An 11,371-nucleotide genomic window follows, 5' to 3' on the forward strand; every position below is an offset into this window, starting at 1 on the left:
TTCCTTCCCACTCCGCCCACAGTTTATTTCGCCACAGTAGGTAGGATTAGGAAACACAAAAAGCCGGTTATTTGAACGAAATTTAGCCGTCTTTAATTAATTTGGCCGTTGTTCAACAAAACCATGGTCTTATTTAACTGAGTCTTTTATTTAAACATTTATGTTTGTGAACAGTGTCGAGTGGGCCGGAAGCCAGCAGTGAAAGGATACTTAATTAAAAATAAAATGTGTAAGCCAACTGCTAGCGTAAAAACCGCAGTTTGAGTTAGACCTCGTGTGGATAACCAGCTCAAAGTGGCACGAAATTAAAAACTACGAGGACGCCTTGGCACTAGCTCATTTCCATTTACAGTTTGCGAGCTTGGGAAAGTTTCCAAATTTTTGTATGAATTCCTTAAACCCGCCGCGGTCTTCTTAGTTTTGACTGTTTAGAGAAGAGTTTGGGATTTTGTTGTTTTTAATAGAAAAAACTGATGGAAAATTGTATTTTATTAAAAAATAATGTCAAAGGTTTGCCAAAATTAGTTCGTCCTTAGTACGACTCATCCCGGACTCTTCCAACCATACTATAGCATATTGCCAAAGTAAAATAGACAATTTTTTGTTGAAAACGTAAATTGGCCACCGTAAAGAGTTTAAAGGCTGACGTTTCGATCGTTAGCCTCGTCAGAGCGAATGGAAATAGTCTTCAAATAGAGAAACGGAGATAAATAAACCATAAGTCACAAGTACTAAACAATGACCTGTTGCGCACTGACGCGAATCATGTTCACTTGGTGACATTCTACACAACGTTTCACCCAGAAACTTCAAAATGGCGGCGGAGAGAGTAGCGAATTCGTTAAACCTTACAGCGATAAAGAAAAGCGATCAGTGGGCCATGAATATCTTGGATAATGCATCACAAGTGGCACTTTACAAGTTTAACGGTGATACACAAGCCTGGGTAAGGTAGAATTCATTATAACTTCCCTCTATGCGGTAGTGCATTCAAATGTCGATATCCTCTTTCACTTTTGACGTCGTTTCCTCCTCAGTGGTTCTTCGTTTTGTAAATATTTATGGTAGTGAATCTTTGATGAAATGTTTAGTTTGAAATGTTGATTTATTTTCACGTAGTAAATGGACTTTGTTTTAGATGACAAGAGTAATCCCGCAAATTATCGCCAACTGTCTAAATCTGCGTACGTTGATTTCAATGCATCGGCACAAGACGAGATTTACATGTTATATCGTGTGATAAATGCTTGATAATTAATTGATTGTGGAAAATGTCATGAAGCATTCATTGTAGAAGAATTTTTTTTATATATGCATGTAGCTAACTGCTTTTATTAGCGGCTGGTGTTATCTAATATCGACACAACATACATTAAGATGTTATTTAACTCCAAAATTTAACTATTTCCTTCATCCCTTCTCGTGCACGAGCTTCATAATAGTTATTGATATGTAGTGGTATGTGCTGTGGTCCGATTTTATCCTTGATTGAATTTATTCTCCTGTGTTCCAGAATCATTTTTGTACAATAACAAAGCCGAAATAAAAAAAAAAAGGGAACTGGAAATTAAACTGAGGATGAATTTGACCCAAATTTTGGAATGTTATCAGTTAATGCTTAAACTTTAAATTTCCTAAATAGGGAAGGTTACAATTAAGCAGTATTGCAGTTGTAGAGAATATATCCCTCAATATACGGATAGCCTTAATCTTCAAGTTTAGTTTGCATCATTGTCCAAACCTGTATTCTTCAGTTTCACTACTTTTTTGAAGTGGTGAAAAAATATTTCTCTAAATCTTTCTAAAAATTCAAATCCATCTTGCAATATTTATTTGGTATCTGTCATGTTATTTTCCCAAACCTTGGTGATCAAGTGAAGTTATTTTTGTTGGTAAGACAAGGAGTTTCAACATGGGGTTTGACAAGGTATTTTTTATCTTGTTGTGATGTTCAGAATTCAATCATGGTTTTCTTTATTTTAGGAGAAAACGGAAGTGGAAGGAGCCTTATTTGTGTATAATAGGTGAGCAAAATTGGTTTACATGAGTCAGCCATACTAAACCCTTTACACCCTAACATCAGTATGCATATTCTCCATACTGTTCTGTATACATTTCCTAAGGTGCTGACAAGGAGAATTTGTTTACTGATCAAAGGTTTCTTTTGTTGATGATCATTTCCTTTATTCTCATTACGTTAATGTGGGATTCAGGTGTGATATTCTAGGGAGAAATTAGATGCCAGTCACTTTTTGGGTTTAAAGGGTTAAACTCCCATGAGTGAGTGACCAACACAGAATTTCTCCTTACAATTTCAATACAGTATCAAGCAGACAAGTGAGGAGAATGAAGAGAATTAACAATGAGGAGATAATCAGTTAATCCAACACCAATTTCTCCAAACTTATGTCATAAGAATTTAGGGCAGATAGTAAGGAGAATTAATAAAAAATCAGATCTTACAACTGAAGGAGTTACAAGGTTAAACGCTTTTCAGGTACTGACCTTATTTTTATTTAATTCCTGCAGGTCTGCTACACCAACAAGTGCCTTTTTTATTATGAATAGATTGAGTATGAAAAATATGATGGAGCCAATAACAAACACAATGGAGTTTAAACTTCAAGATCCATTCCTCCTGTACAGGAATAGTGCAAGTGAGTATGCTATGTGCACTGTGACATTCTGAAAAAAGGAGAGGTGAAGTATGCTCCAGAAATCTTTTAATAAAACAGATGAGTTTATTTCTGCAGGAGTAAATATGTTTTGGGCCTGACTCAGAGTCATCATAGTCCTGAAGCCATTTGGCAAGAATTAAAATGAGGTCTGGGTGTGGCTTAAAACATGTTTAGTACATTTTAGCTGGCAAAATTAATACTAATTTTAGTAATAATTGTCTTTATCTTTTAGAAGAGATATTTGGTATTTGGTTCTATGATGTTGAGGAATGCAAAAGACTGGCCAGCCTATTGACTATGTGAGTTGCATGTTACTTTAACCCTTTACCTTCTAACATCAGTATGCGTATTCTCCATACTGTTCTTTATACATTTCCTAAGGGTCTGAAAAGGAGAATTTGTTTAACAATCAAGAGTTCTTTAGTTGTTGATCATTTCCCTTATTCTCATGACCTTAATGTTTGATTTAGGGCTGATATTGTAAGGAGATATTAGATTACAGTCACTCTAAGGGTTTAAGGGCTAAAAGAAATGTATATTTTATACTTCTTAGCACTAATACTTCCTCTTCACCAACTTACAATTTTTTGTGTGCTGAGTCTCACATGTGGGACTCAGAATTTTTCTTGTTCCCATGCTTGTGATAAAACAAAGAAACATCTTTTGTCAAAATTACAGCTGTAGGTGAATGCCATGTATTAAACAATAAATTTTCTACCATGAATCAGATAGGGTGCCAGAATATTTGTACTGTAGCTAAGCAGGACTGTAGCTATACAGAAAAAAACTGAGCATGTATTTGCAAGCTAAGATTTAATTATATTTTTTTGTTATTCTAGGATCAGTTCCCAGAAAAATGCATTAGGAAGTGCCACAGTCACCTCACCCAAACCATCATATGCTCAAGAGAAGCCAAAGGTACAGGTACGTTGTTAACTTAAAAACTCCCATATTTCACATCATTTGTATCTAAAGGGCTGTCACTAAGTTTTGAAGCAGCTGTTACATTGTAGATATCAGCTGTAGCAGTGAAATATTTTCCTAAGGGAAAATTATGTGATAGCAACTGTGGTTTCAATAACATTTTCCACAAGTGGCTGCTGCTGGTGTAATTGGTAGGTGTGCCTGGAAAGGGACCATAAGGCAAAACCTAAATATCAGAACCAGGTACTTGTAGGCTAAACAGCAGTAAGAGGTCTTAGAGGCCGCAGTATGCTGCTAGTAACAGGCTTTTTCTGATACCCCTGTAGTTATCAAAATTTTCACCTATTACGTAAAGTGAGCTCAGCCATAACATGTGTAATTGGTTACAGTCCTAAATTGATGGCCTATGTTTTATATTCTTTATTACATATACAGTACAGGGGTGAAGCTAGGATTTTTCAAAGGGGGGGGGAGGGGGTCACACTGTGTTAAACAGAAGGTACTCACTAGATTGTCATGTCAACATCCATGGCATGTTTTACTTAAAAGAAGGCTTACAAAGGGGGTCATGGGCATATAGGACCCCCCTTTCCCCCCCAGCTATGGCCTTTTAGTAAAGGTCTCCCTAGACTGTCCTTACTAGTAGTTCCCCTCTTCCAATTACAGACCCATTGCTGAGAATTAAATCCTTCTTTTTTTTTTTTTTTTAAGGAAAGTCCAAGCAATACCACAGAGGAAAAAGTTGATATCATGCAGTTATTTGCCAAGGCCCAGGAGAAATACAATAATCAGGTATATTTAACAGCTATGCTTCAAATGGTCATATTTAACCCCTCAACTCCCAGAAGTGATTACCATGTAACGTCTCCCAAAAATATCCATTACATTTTAGTCCAAGGCAAGCGGTGCAAGTGCAGCAGCTACTCAGGTAGTAAACGCAGCCCCAAGACCACAGATACCTTCTGAGCAAAGAGAACATCAACAGCGATTCCTCCAACAAAACCAACAACCACTGGAACAGTTTCAAAAAATATTGCAAACTCAGGACACACAGCCAAAGAAGCAAAGAGCACACTCTACCCCTGTCCCCTACCTGTTAGGAAATTTGACACTGTCCCCTGTGGGGAAAGGACCATCCAAAGGGGAGGGGCAACAGAATGGTGTATCACCAGCAAGGGAGGGACAGACAAGTAAGAAGAAACTGAAAGTGAAGAGTATCCCTCTGTCAGATGTGAAGGCTCCAGTAATTTCAGGTGAGGTGCAAGGTGCCATAGCATGATGCAGAATTACATATTTTCACCGATTTTCACATCGTTTTTAAGGAATTTACCGTGTGCAAAACCAATTCAGTAGGCCCAGTAATGTCTTTGAGGGATCTTTTGAGTTGACTATCAGGGAAGTACCTGTAAACAGTGGAAAATTGTATTCAAGAAACTGCTAGATTAAGTGAGCTTTTATTGTAAATTATTTCCATAAAAGTAAACTAAAATCAGCAGATTAATTAATATATCTTGTGGGAAATGTTAAAGTACATTTAATTGCAAATTATCACAAGGTTCCATCAAACTTCGAAAGGGGGTAATCAAAGGTTGAGGAGAGCGTTTTTACCGATATGATTTCCCGCAATAAAAAAAAAGGAATTTTTCGCTAGTATTCCTAACGGCAATGTTTTAATTCCAAAAGAAGAGAAGCTAGAGTTGGCACAAGTGTTTTTTTTTTTAATTGTATCAGGATCCATGAATAGAAGTCAGGATGACTCTGCAGTTACTGAACAAGGAAAAGCAGGTGCACAAAGAAAGGTACAACAAGTTTTGTCAGTTTACAAAATAAGGATTTTTTCACAAGATTTGATCTTAAGGTTTAAAATTAGGAAATGCGAATTAAAGTGTAAAATATACGGAACATATTCAATGCATCTGAATTACTTAGCTCCAGCCATTGAAATTTTGAGGGAGAATTCTGCAAGGTAGCCAGAGATTCGCCCATTTACAAAAAGTTCTCACAGTTCAGAGATCTGGTGACGAAATTTAGGCACGAGAACGAGGCTAAGTACGAAGTCGCTCTCGTCGGTACCAGATATCTGAACTTTGAATACTTGGAAATGTGCTGTTCTTCGATCCCTGATGCTTGATGCACACTCTACAGTCGTAAATGAATGAATTATCAAAATGCTGAGGAAATTAATGTTTTGTGTTTTCTGTTTCACGGTAGTTATTTCAGAATGAGAAGGTGGAAACAAAAAGCCTGGCCATGGCATCTGCAACACCCACAGTTCCTCCACAGACAATAATGGCGTCTCAAGCAAAGGTGTGCCAGTAATCCTCTGTTTGTTTGTTCGGTTTTTTCCTTTAATCTTATCCAGGCACGCTTGACCCATCTTGCTCACTCGTGTAGCCTATCGATTTAGAGGATTTGCTGCATCTTACCCACTGTCAGAGCAAGTTATAGTATAAACAGTATACTCTTTCTTGTCTGTGCTAGGACTCTCCTCAGAAGCCACAGCTGGACCAAGGGGGTGCCACAGCAGCATCACTTATGTCTCCATTAGCGTTCAAAACCTCAGGGAAAGTGACTGTTCAAACACCAACACCACCTCAGCCCAAACAGCCTCCAAAAATGGACATCGCTCCTCTAACACAAGAACAGCTAGTTCAAGCGCTGACATATTTATTAAAGGTATGTTTCATCATTTTTCTAACACTTTTTACACGCACAACGCTCTCGATATTGCTAATCCCAGCAGTATGCAGGATATAACCAACGCAACAGCAGGAATTTTAGGACGTAAAGGAGTTCAATTCTGGACGACTCGAACTCTTAACTATACATGTCATTGCCAGTGATTTCTATTACAACATTTGAAATAACATAGGAATAGCACAGGAAATAAGAGACAAACGATGAAAGTGGACAATTTCCTGACGATCTGAGAATACGGCGAAACAGTATTAAGAACGTAACGTTACTTATGATCACTTTTGAACTTGAGCGAACACCTGTTCATAACCCGCGTGAAGGTCAAACTATTTGAGGAAAGCCGCGTGGACTGGAACTAGGCGGGAGATTGGTTTCCATACAGGATGCGTGTCACATTTGAAACCTTCTAATAGCCTAGCTCACCTAAGAATTCCCTTTGGATTAGAGTGTCGGAGCGCGGAATCCAAAGGTCTGGAGCTCCATTTCAAATGGTGGACTCAAAGCTCTGCTCTTTCCCTTGTTCGCGACAAGAGCGCCTTTCGATTGAGCGTCGTAAAACAAAAACCAAAGTAATCACAACGGCCGATCAGAGGAGAGGAAGGTACTATTTAGAGCCAATAAGAATTTTAAATAAAACCAACCAAACTACCTAAAGCGCGGGAAAAGGCAAGCGACCGATTCATGATTGGTTTTAGTTTAGCATCTGATTGGTTGAGAGAGTGGTGCGAGTTTTCTGGACCAATCACAGAGCGAAGTAAAGCAAAACAAAGAAATCCCGGATTACTTTTGACGCTCAGTTGGAAATTGCTTCAATATCGTTCATCACTATGATGAAAAGCCCAAAACCTTTATTTGCGGCAGTTACACTTATGGCACAACCACTTGGATGGCTCATTAATTTCTTTTGCGACTGTTTTATTTCTTAGAATGACTCGCAGTTCGTAGCCAAAATACACGAGGCATACTTCAAAAGTCTTCAGGAGAAATTACCAACGTAGCCATAACTGTCTCCACGATTGGTATTCCTTTGTCAATCAGCAGGCAAAAACCTGGATTCCTTTTTGCAGTGGGACACCAAAGGTAGAAGATATCGACCTGAAGGGTTATGTGAAGAAGGATATATGATGGCAAGGTTTAACACGTTTTAAATCCAATTGAAAATAATTCAATAGTAAAAAATTGTGAGGATGATTGGGAAGCTATGAGTATCTCGTGATATCCAAAAGTAAGTTTTTCTAGCATGTACAAATTTTTCCTTTAATTTTAGCTAATGTTTGTTGTACTTTTATGTGATAGAGAAATAATTATTGACCATGAAACTCAAGCAAAAAGGAATAATTATGGAGACGAATGAAGGGACTAAAGATGACAAACTTGGAATAAATGTTTAACCCTTTTCGTACTAACATCAGTATGCATATTCTCCGTACTGTTTTTGATACATTTTAAAAGTTTCTGTCCGGGAGAATTTGTTTTAACAATCAAGAGCTTCTTTAGTCAGTGATCATTTACTTTATTCTTGTGACATTAATGTGTGATTCAGGGCTGATGTTGTAAGGAGAAACTAGATGCCAGTCACTCTTAAGTGTCAAAGGGTGAAATATGCAGTACACAGAAAGACGCATAGCCCCCATTTAACAAATTGCTTCGTAGTTTTACTGTTAGATTGTTTTTGTTTTATGCCTGTTTTTGGGGAGCTCCAAGTCTATTTACTAGATATGTTTTTGTCGAGTGTTGGGTATTATTGTATTTATTGTAACGCTAATATGTCTCAGAGCGCATTTCGATTGAGTGTCGAAAAACAGAACCAAAGTAATCACCTCGGCCAATCACAGTTAAGTGAGGTATCACAATAAGTCAATGGGGACTCGAGGGAAAAACAAGCCTACCGCTTGAAGCGCGGGAAAACGCGTTAACCAAGACACAAGTGGGTTTAGTTTTGAATCTGATTGGTTGATGAAGTGGTGCGTTTTTTGTGGACAAATCATAGAGCAAGAAAAGCAAAACCAAAGCAACCCAGAATTACTTTCGACACTCAATTTTTTGCGTACTTGGTTGCCAAGCCTTTTTAACATTAGGCTAAGGGTGACCTTGTTCTGACGCAAACCTTGCTGCTTTTCAAATGCAAATTACTTTATTATCATGCTAACTAGATACTGGTCTCTATCACAACATGGTCAACTTCAGCCTCACTCCAAATCAAAGGCTTGGCAACTAAGTACACAACTGTAAAATAGCCTATTAGCTTTATTGCTTTTGTTGAGTATGTTATGCCGTAGCAGGAATTGCCCATTGCTGTGGTTGTTTCAAAGAATAGTGAAGCTGAATTTATTTTAGGAACGTAGTTGCGGAATTTCTCGCGCGACATTGCTACATTTAAAGTCGAAGAGCATTTGCCAATGCGTGTTCGACTGGTTGAGCGAAATTGATCATTTCTTCAGGTTTAACAGATTTGTTGCAAAAGTTGCGCTTGGATCTACATCATGCAAAAAAACTGCTGAAATAGCGACTCTGACAGCTTTTGCGTAACAAGTTAAATGCGCTCCTGGCAATGCAGCTAACGACTTGCGGTGTCACATGTTGCGTGACAATTTGAACGAGTCAGTGTTTCCCTAGTGTTTCTAGGCTTTAACAGTGTCAGGAGTCGATGAAGGTAGAGACTGGATCCTGCATACGAGAGTCATTCTAACGGTAATCCTTGTAAAGTTATTTCTAGATTCAAGGTATCTTCTATCCCGAATGCAGTGTGACATGCGGCTTGTGATGAATATTTTGGTGAAAAGCGATTAGGGATGGATTTCCCACGTGAGCATAATTGATATTGGATAATTTTCTATTTTTTAATTTCTGGGATCTTAGAGAACACAGCGTGCTAAATAAAAGGCCACTTCGAAAAGTACTATCGTACTTCACGCGCACGCGCAGCGCAATCCTGTAAGTCTCCGTCTGTCACTGTGGCACAATAGTTGTTACACAAACAGTGTATGTTAGCATTCCCTTTTAACAAAGAGTATGATAGCATTTTTCAAAATGGTGCTTAACTTGATTACGTTTGAATAAGAAATCAGCCTGTGTGGAGGACTCAGTCAGCTTGATATTCTTTTTAGTAGATATCCAAGGTACGTTTAGAATTTACACATAGTTGAATTAGACACATGGTTAGATTGAATCCGAATTTATACATCTTGTTAATTTTTAAAAGTTGCTCTCGAGTTTTCATAGAGATATCTTTTTTTTTTATGAAAACTGGACTGAACTTTGTATCGAGAAGCTACTTAGGATATATTTTTTGGTTTACGCGAACTTTTAACAACAATATCTAATTTGTGTGTTTTTGTTTTCAGTTCACAATAAGTTTCAATGTATGTTAAACGTTTGCGTAAGTCTCAAGAGTGAAAACGTTTCTATCCTGCGGTTCTTAGCCAATTTAAGGCTAGTTTTAACAAAAATGGTTAATCTAACATCGAAAACATTTCAATTTAATCTTTTGTACTCAGACGAGTGTATAGAATACATTGGTATTCTTTTTTTAAAGACGCAAGCAACTTTTAGAGCGTTTGTATCTTATTCCTTCGGCCTTGTATGATTTGAAGAGGAACCTATTTTGTTTTGATTTGTTTTTTCTTTCAAAGGCTAAGAAATTTGTTTTTTGAGACAATCGGTTACTTTACTCTTTTGAAAGTGTTATTTACCACCAAAAATAACCAAAACCTATTTTACGATATAGAGATAGAGTAGAGAAAGATGCTTTGTCGCCTTGTCACGAGCGTCGGACAAAGAAAAAATTCTATGTCCCCATAAGGAATCGAACCTCAAACCTTCGGATTCCGCGCTCCGAACAATCAACTTCGTAATTGGCCTCTCTCACCATAGAGTCTCTGTGGCTCAGTGGTAGAGCATCGGAGCGCGGAATCCGAAGGTCTGAGATTCAGTTCCTTATGGGGAGTTAGAATTTTTTCTTTGTCCAACACTCGTGACTAGACGAAAAAACATTTCTCCACTTCGTTATCCAGCTCAAAACTTACTATCTCTCTTACTTTATTTACAAAGATAGAGAAGTTTTGAATGAAGAGTTGTGTTGTAACGAGTGGCTAAAACTTCAAATCGAGAGCGATTGAGGCTCAAGAATATGAAGAAAAAAAAAATGAAGAAAAGAAAAATAATTGACAAGCGCTGGAAAACGGTAGCCACAGTCTGACAGTCTAGCGCGGGAAATGTGGACGGATTCCACGTGCTTTAAGCGTGATTTTCTGGATGCAGTAAATAGTTTGATCCAATTGGTTACGTCAGAGTATCACGCCGCACCCGGATGTGGCGCAAACCATTCATTGAACACTGCTCTTTTCACCGTGATTGAACGAAAACGATTGTGTGACATTGTTTCGACTTAGCTCTCGGCGAAAGAGTGTCACGCATATTGTTTAAAGAAGTTTGACTTTAGTTTTATAGGCAAAAATAAACTATAGTGACAAGCTATCGAACGGGAGTTCGTCGGAATCCGACGATTATCTGAAAAGGTTTATCTTGGGGTCATGATGTTTCCTGGTTGAAGAGGAAAAAAATTGTTTTGTAGAGGAAACAAGTTGGAAACTGTATGGGAATTGTAGCAGCTGTTTCTGTCCCGTGAATACGCTGTAATTTAAGATGTCAACTTAAATTTGAACTTGGATGAGTCATGATTTATTAACTTGGACGTGTCTTAATCTTTAAGCTATGCTCGGATGTGTCCTAACTATCAAAAATAAAAGAAGTGACATGAACATGAAAGTGGCGTCAAACTTTTAATCGTTGTGTTTCCCTTGATTGCATAGCCACAAACTCTTTAACAGTAATACTTTCTTCTTTCTCTGCCCCTCTTGTACTTGGCAATCTCGGTGATGAGGGTTTAAGACTGCATTGGGAGGGGAACGAATGTTTCTATCAAACCTTGACAAGGTCTGAGTGTTCGTTTTCCTTTACGACGAGAGAATCTCCCTTGAAACTCTCCAAATCGTTCTGCAAATCTCTCAAGCAAACGTTAAAATCACTTTGCAATCTCTTTGGAGGCTCTTCAAACCCTTTGCAAATCCTTT

The 11,371-nt window shown here is 38.0% G+C and overlaps 1 protein-coding gene across 2 annotated transcripts; it reads left to right on the top strand.

The window, feature by feature from the left end:
• Positions 1-807: 807 nt before the first annotated feature.
• LOC131787330 (mRNA-decapping enzyme 1B) lies at positions 808-11,060 on the top strand. 2 transcript variants are annotated; one of them, XM_066174531.1, is made up of 11 exons: positions 808-946; positions 1,984-2,024; positions 2,530-2,657; positions 2,911-2,977; positions 3,518-3,602; positions 4,314-4,394; positions 4,495-4,855; positions 5,334-5,401; positions 5,814-5,909; positions 6,084-6,278; positions 7,226-11,060. In XM_066174531.1, exons 1-11 carry the CDS (start codon positions 815-817, stop codon positions 7,295-7,297), a joined length of 1,326 nt encoding a protein of 441 aa, XP_066030628.1. In that variant the 5' UTR covers positions 808-814; the 3' UTR covers positions 7,298-11,060. The 2 variants fall into 2 exon arrangements, with proteins under 2 accessions (XP_066030628.1, XP_066030629.1); XM_066174532.1 differs by having other exon boundaries at positions 3,518-3,596.
• Positions 11,061-11,371: the final 311 nt, after the last annotated feature.

This window comes from Pocillopora verrucosa, chromosome 11 (genome assembly GCF_036669915.1).
Source record: "Pocillopora verrucosa isolate sample1 chromosome 11, ASM3666991v2, whole genome shotgun sequence".
NCBI classification, from domain to species: domain Eukaryota; kingdom Metazoa; phylum Cnidaria; class Anthozoa; order Scleractinia; family Pocilloporidae; genus Pocillopora; species Pocillopora verrucosa.

What these genes read in the sequence shown, in the direction of transcription:
- LOC131787330 (XM_066174531.1), top strand. Translation starts at nt 815, where the DNA reads ATGGCGGCGGAGAGAGTAGCGAATTCGTTAAACCTTACAGCGATAAAG. An exon ending in GAAGGCTCCAGTAATTTCAG is followed by an intron (nt 4,856 to 5,333) that starts GTGAGGTGCAAG and finishes TAATTGTATCAG; the next exon opens with GATCCATGAATAGAAGTCAG. An exon ending in AAGCAGGTGCACAAAGAAAG is followed by an intron (nt 5,402 to 5,813) that starts GTACAACAAGTT and finishes GTTTCACGGTAG; the next exon opens with TTATTTCAGAATGAGAAGGT.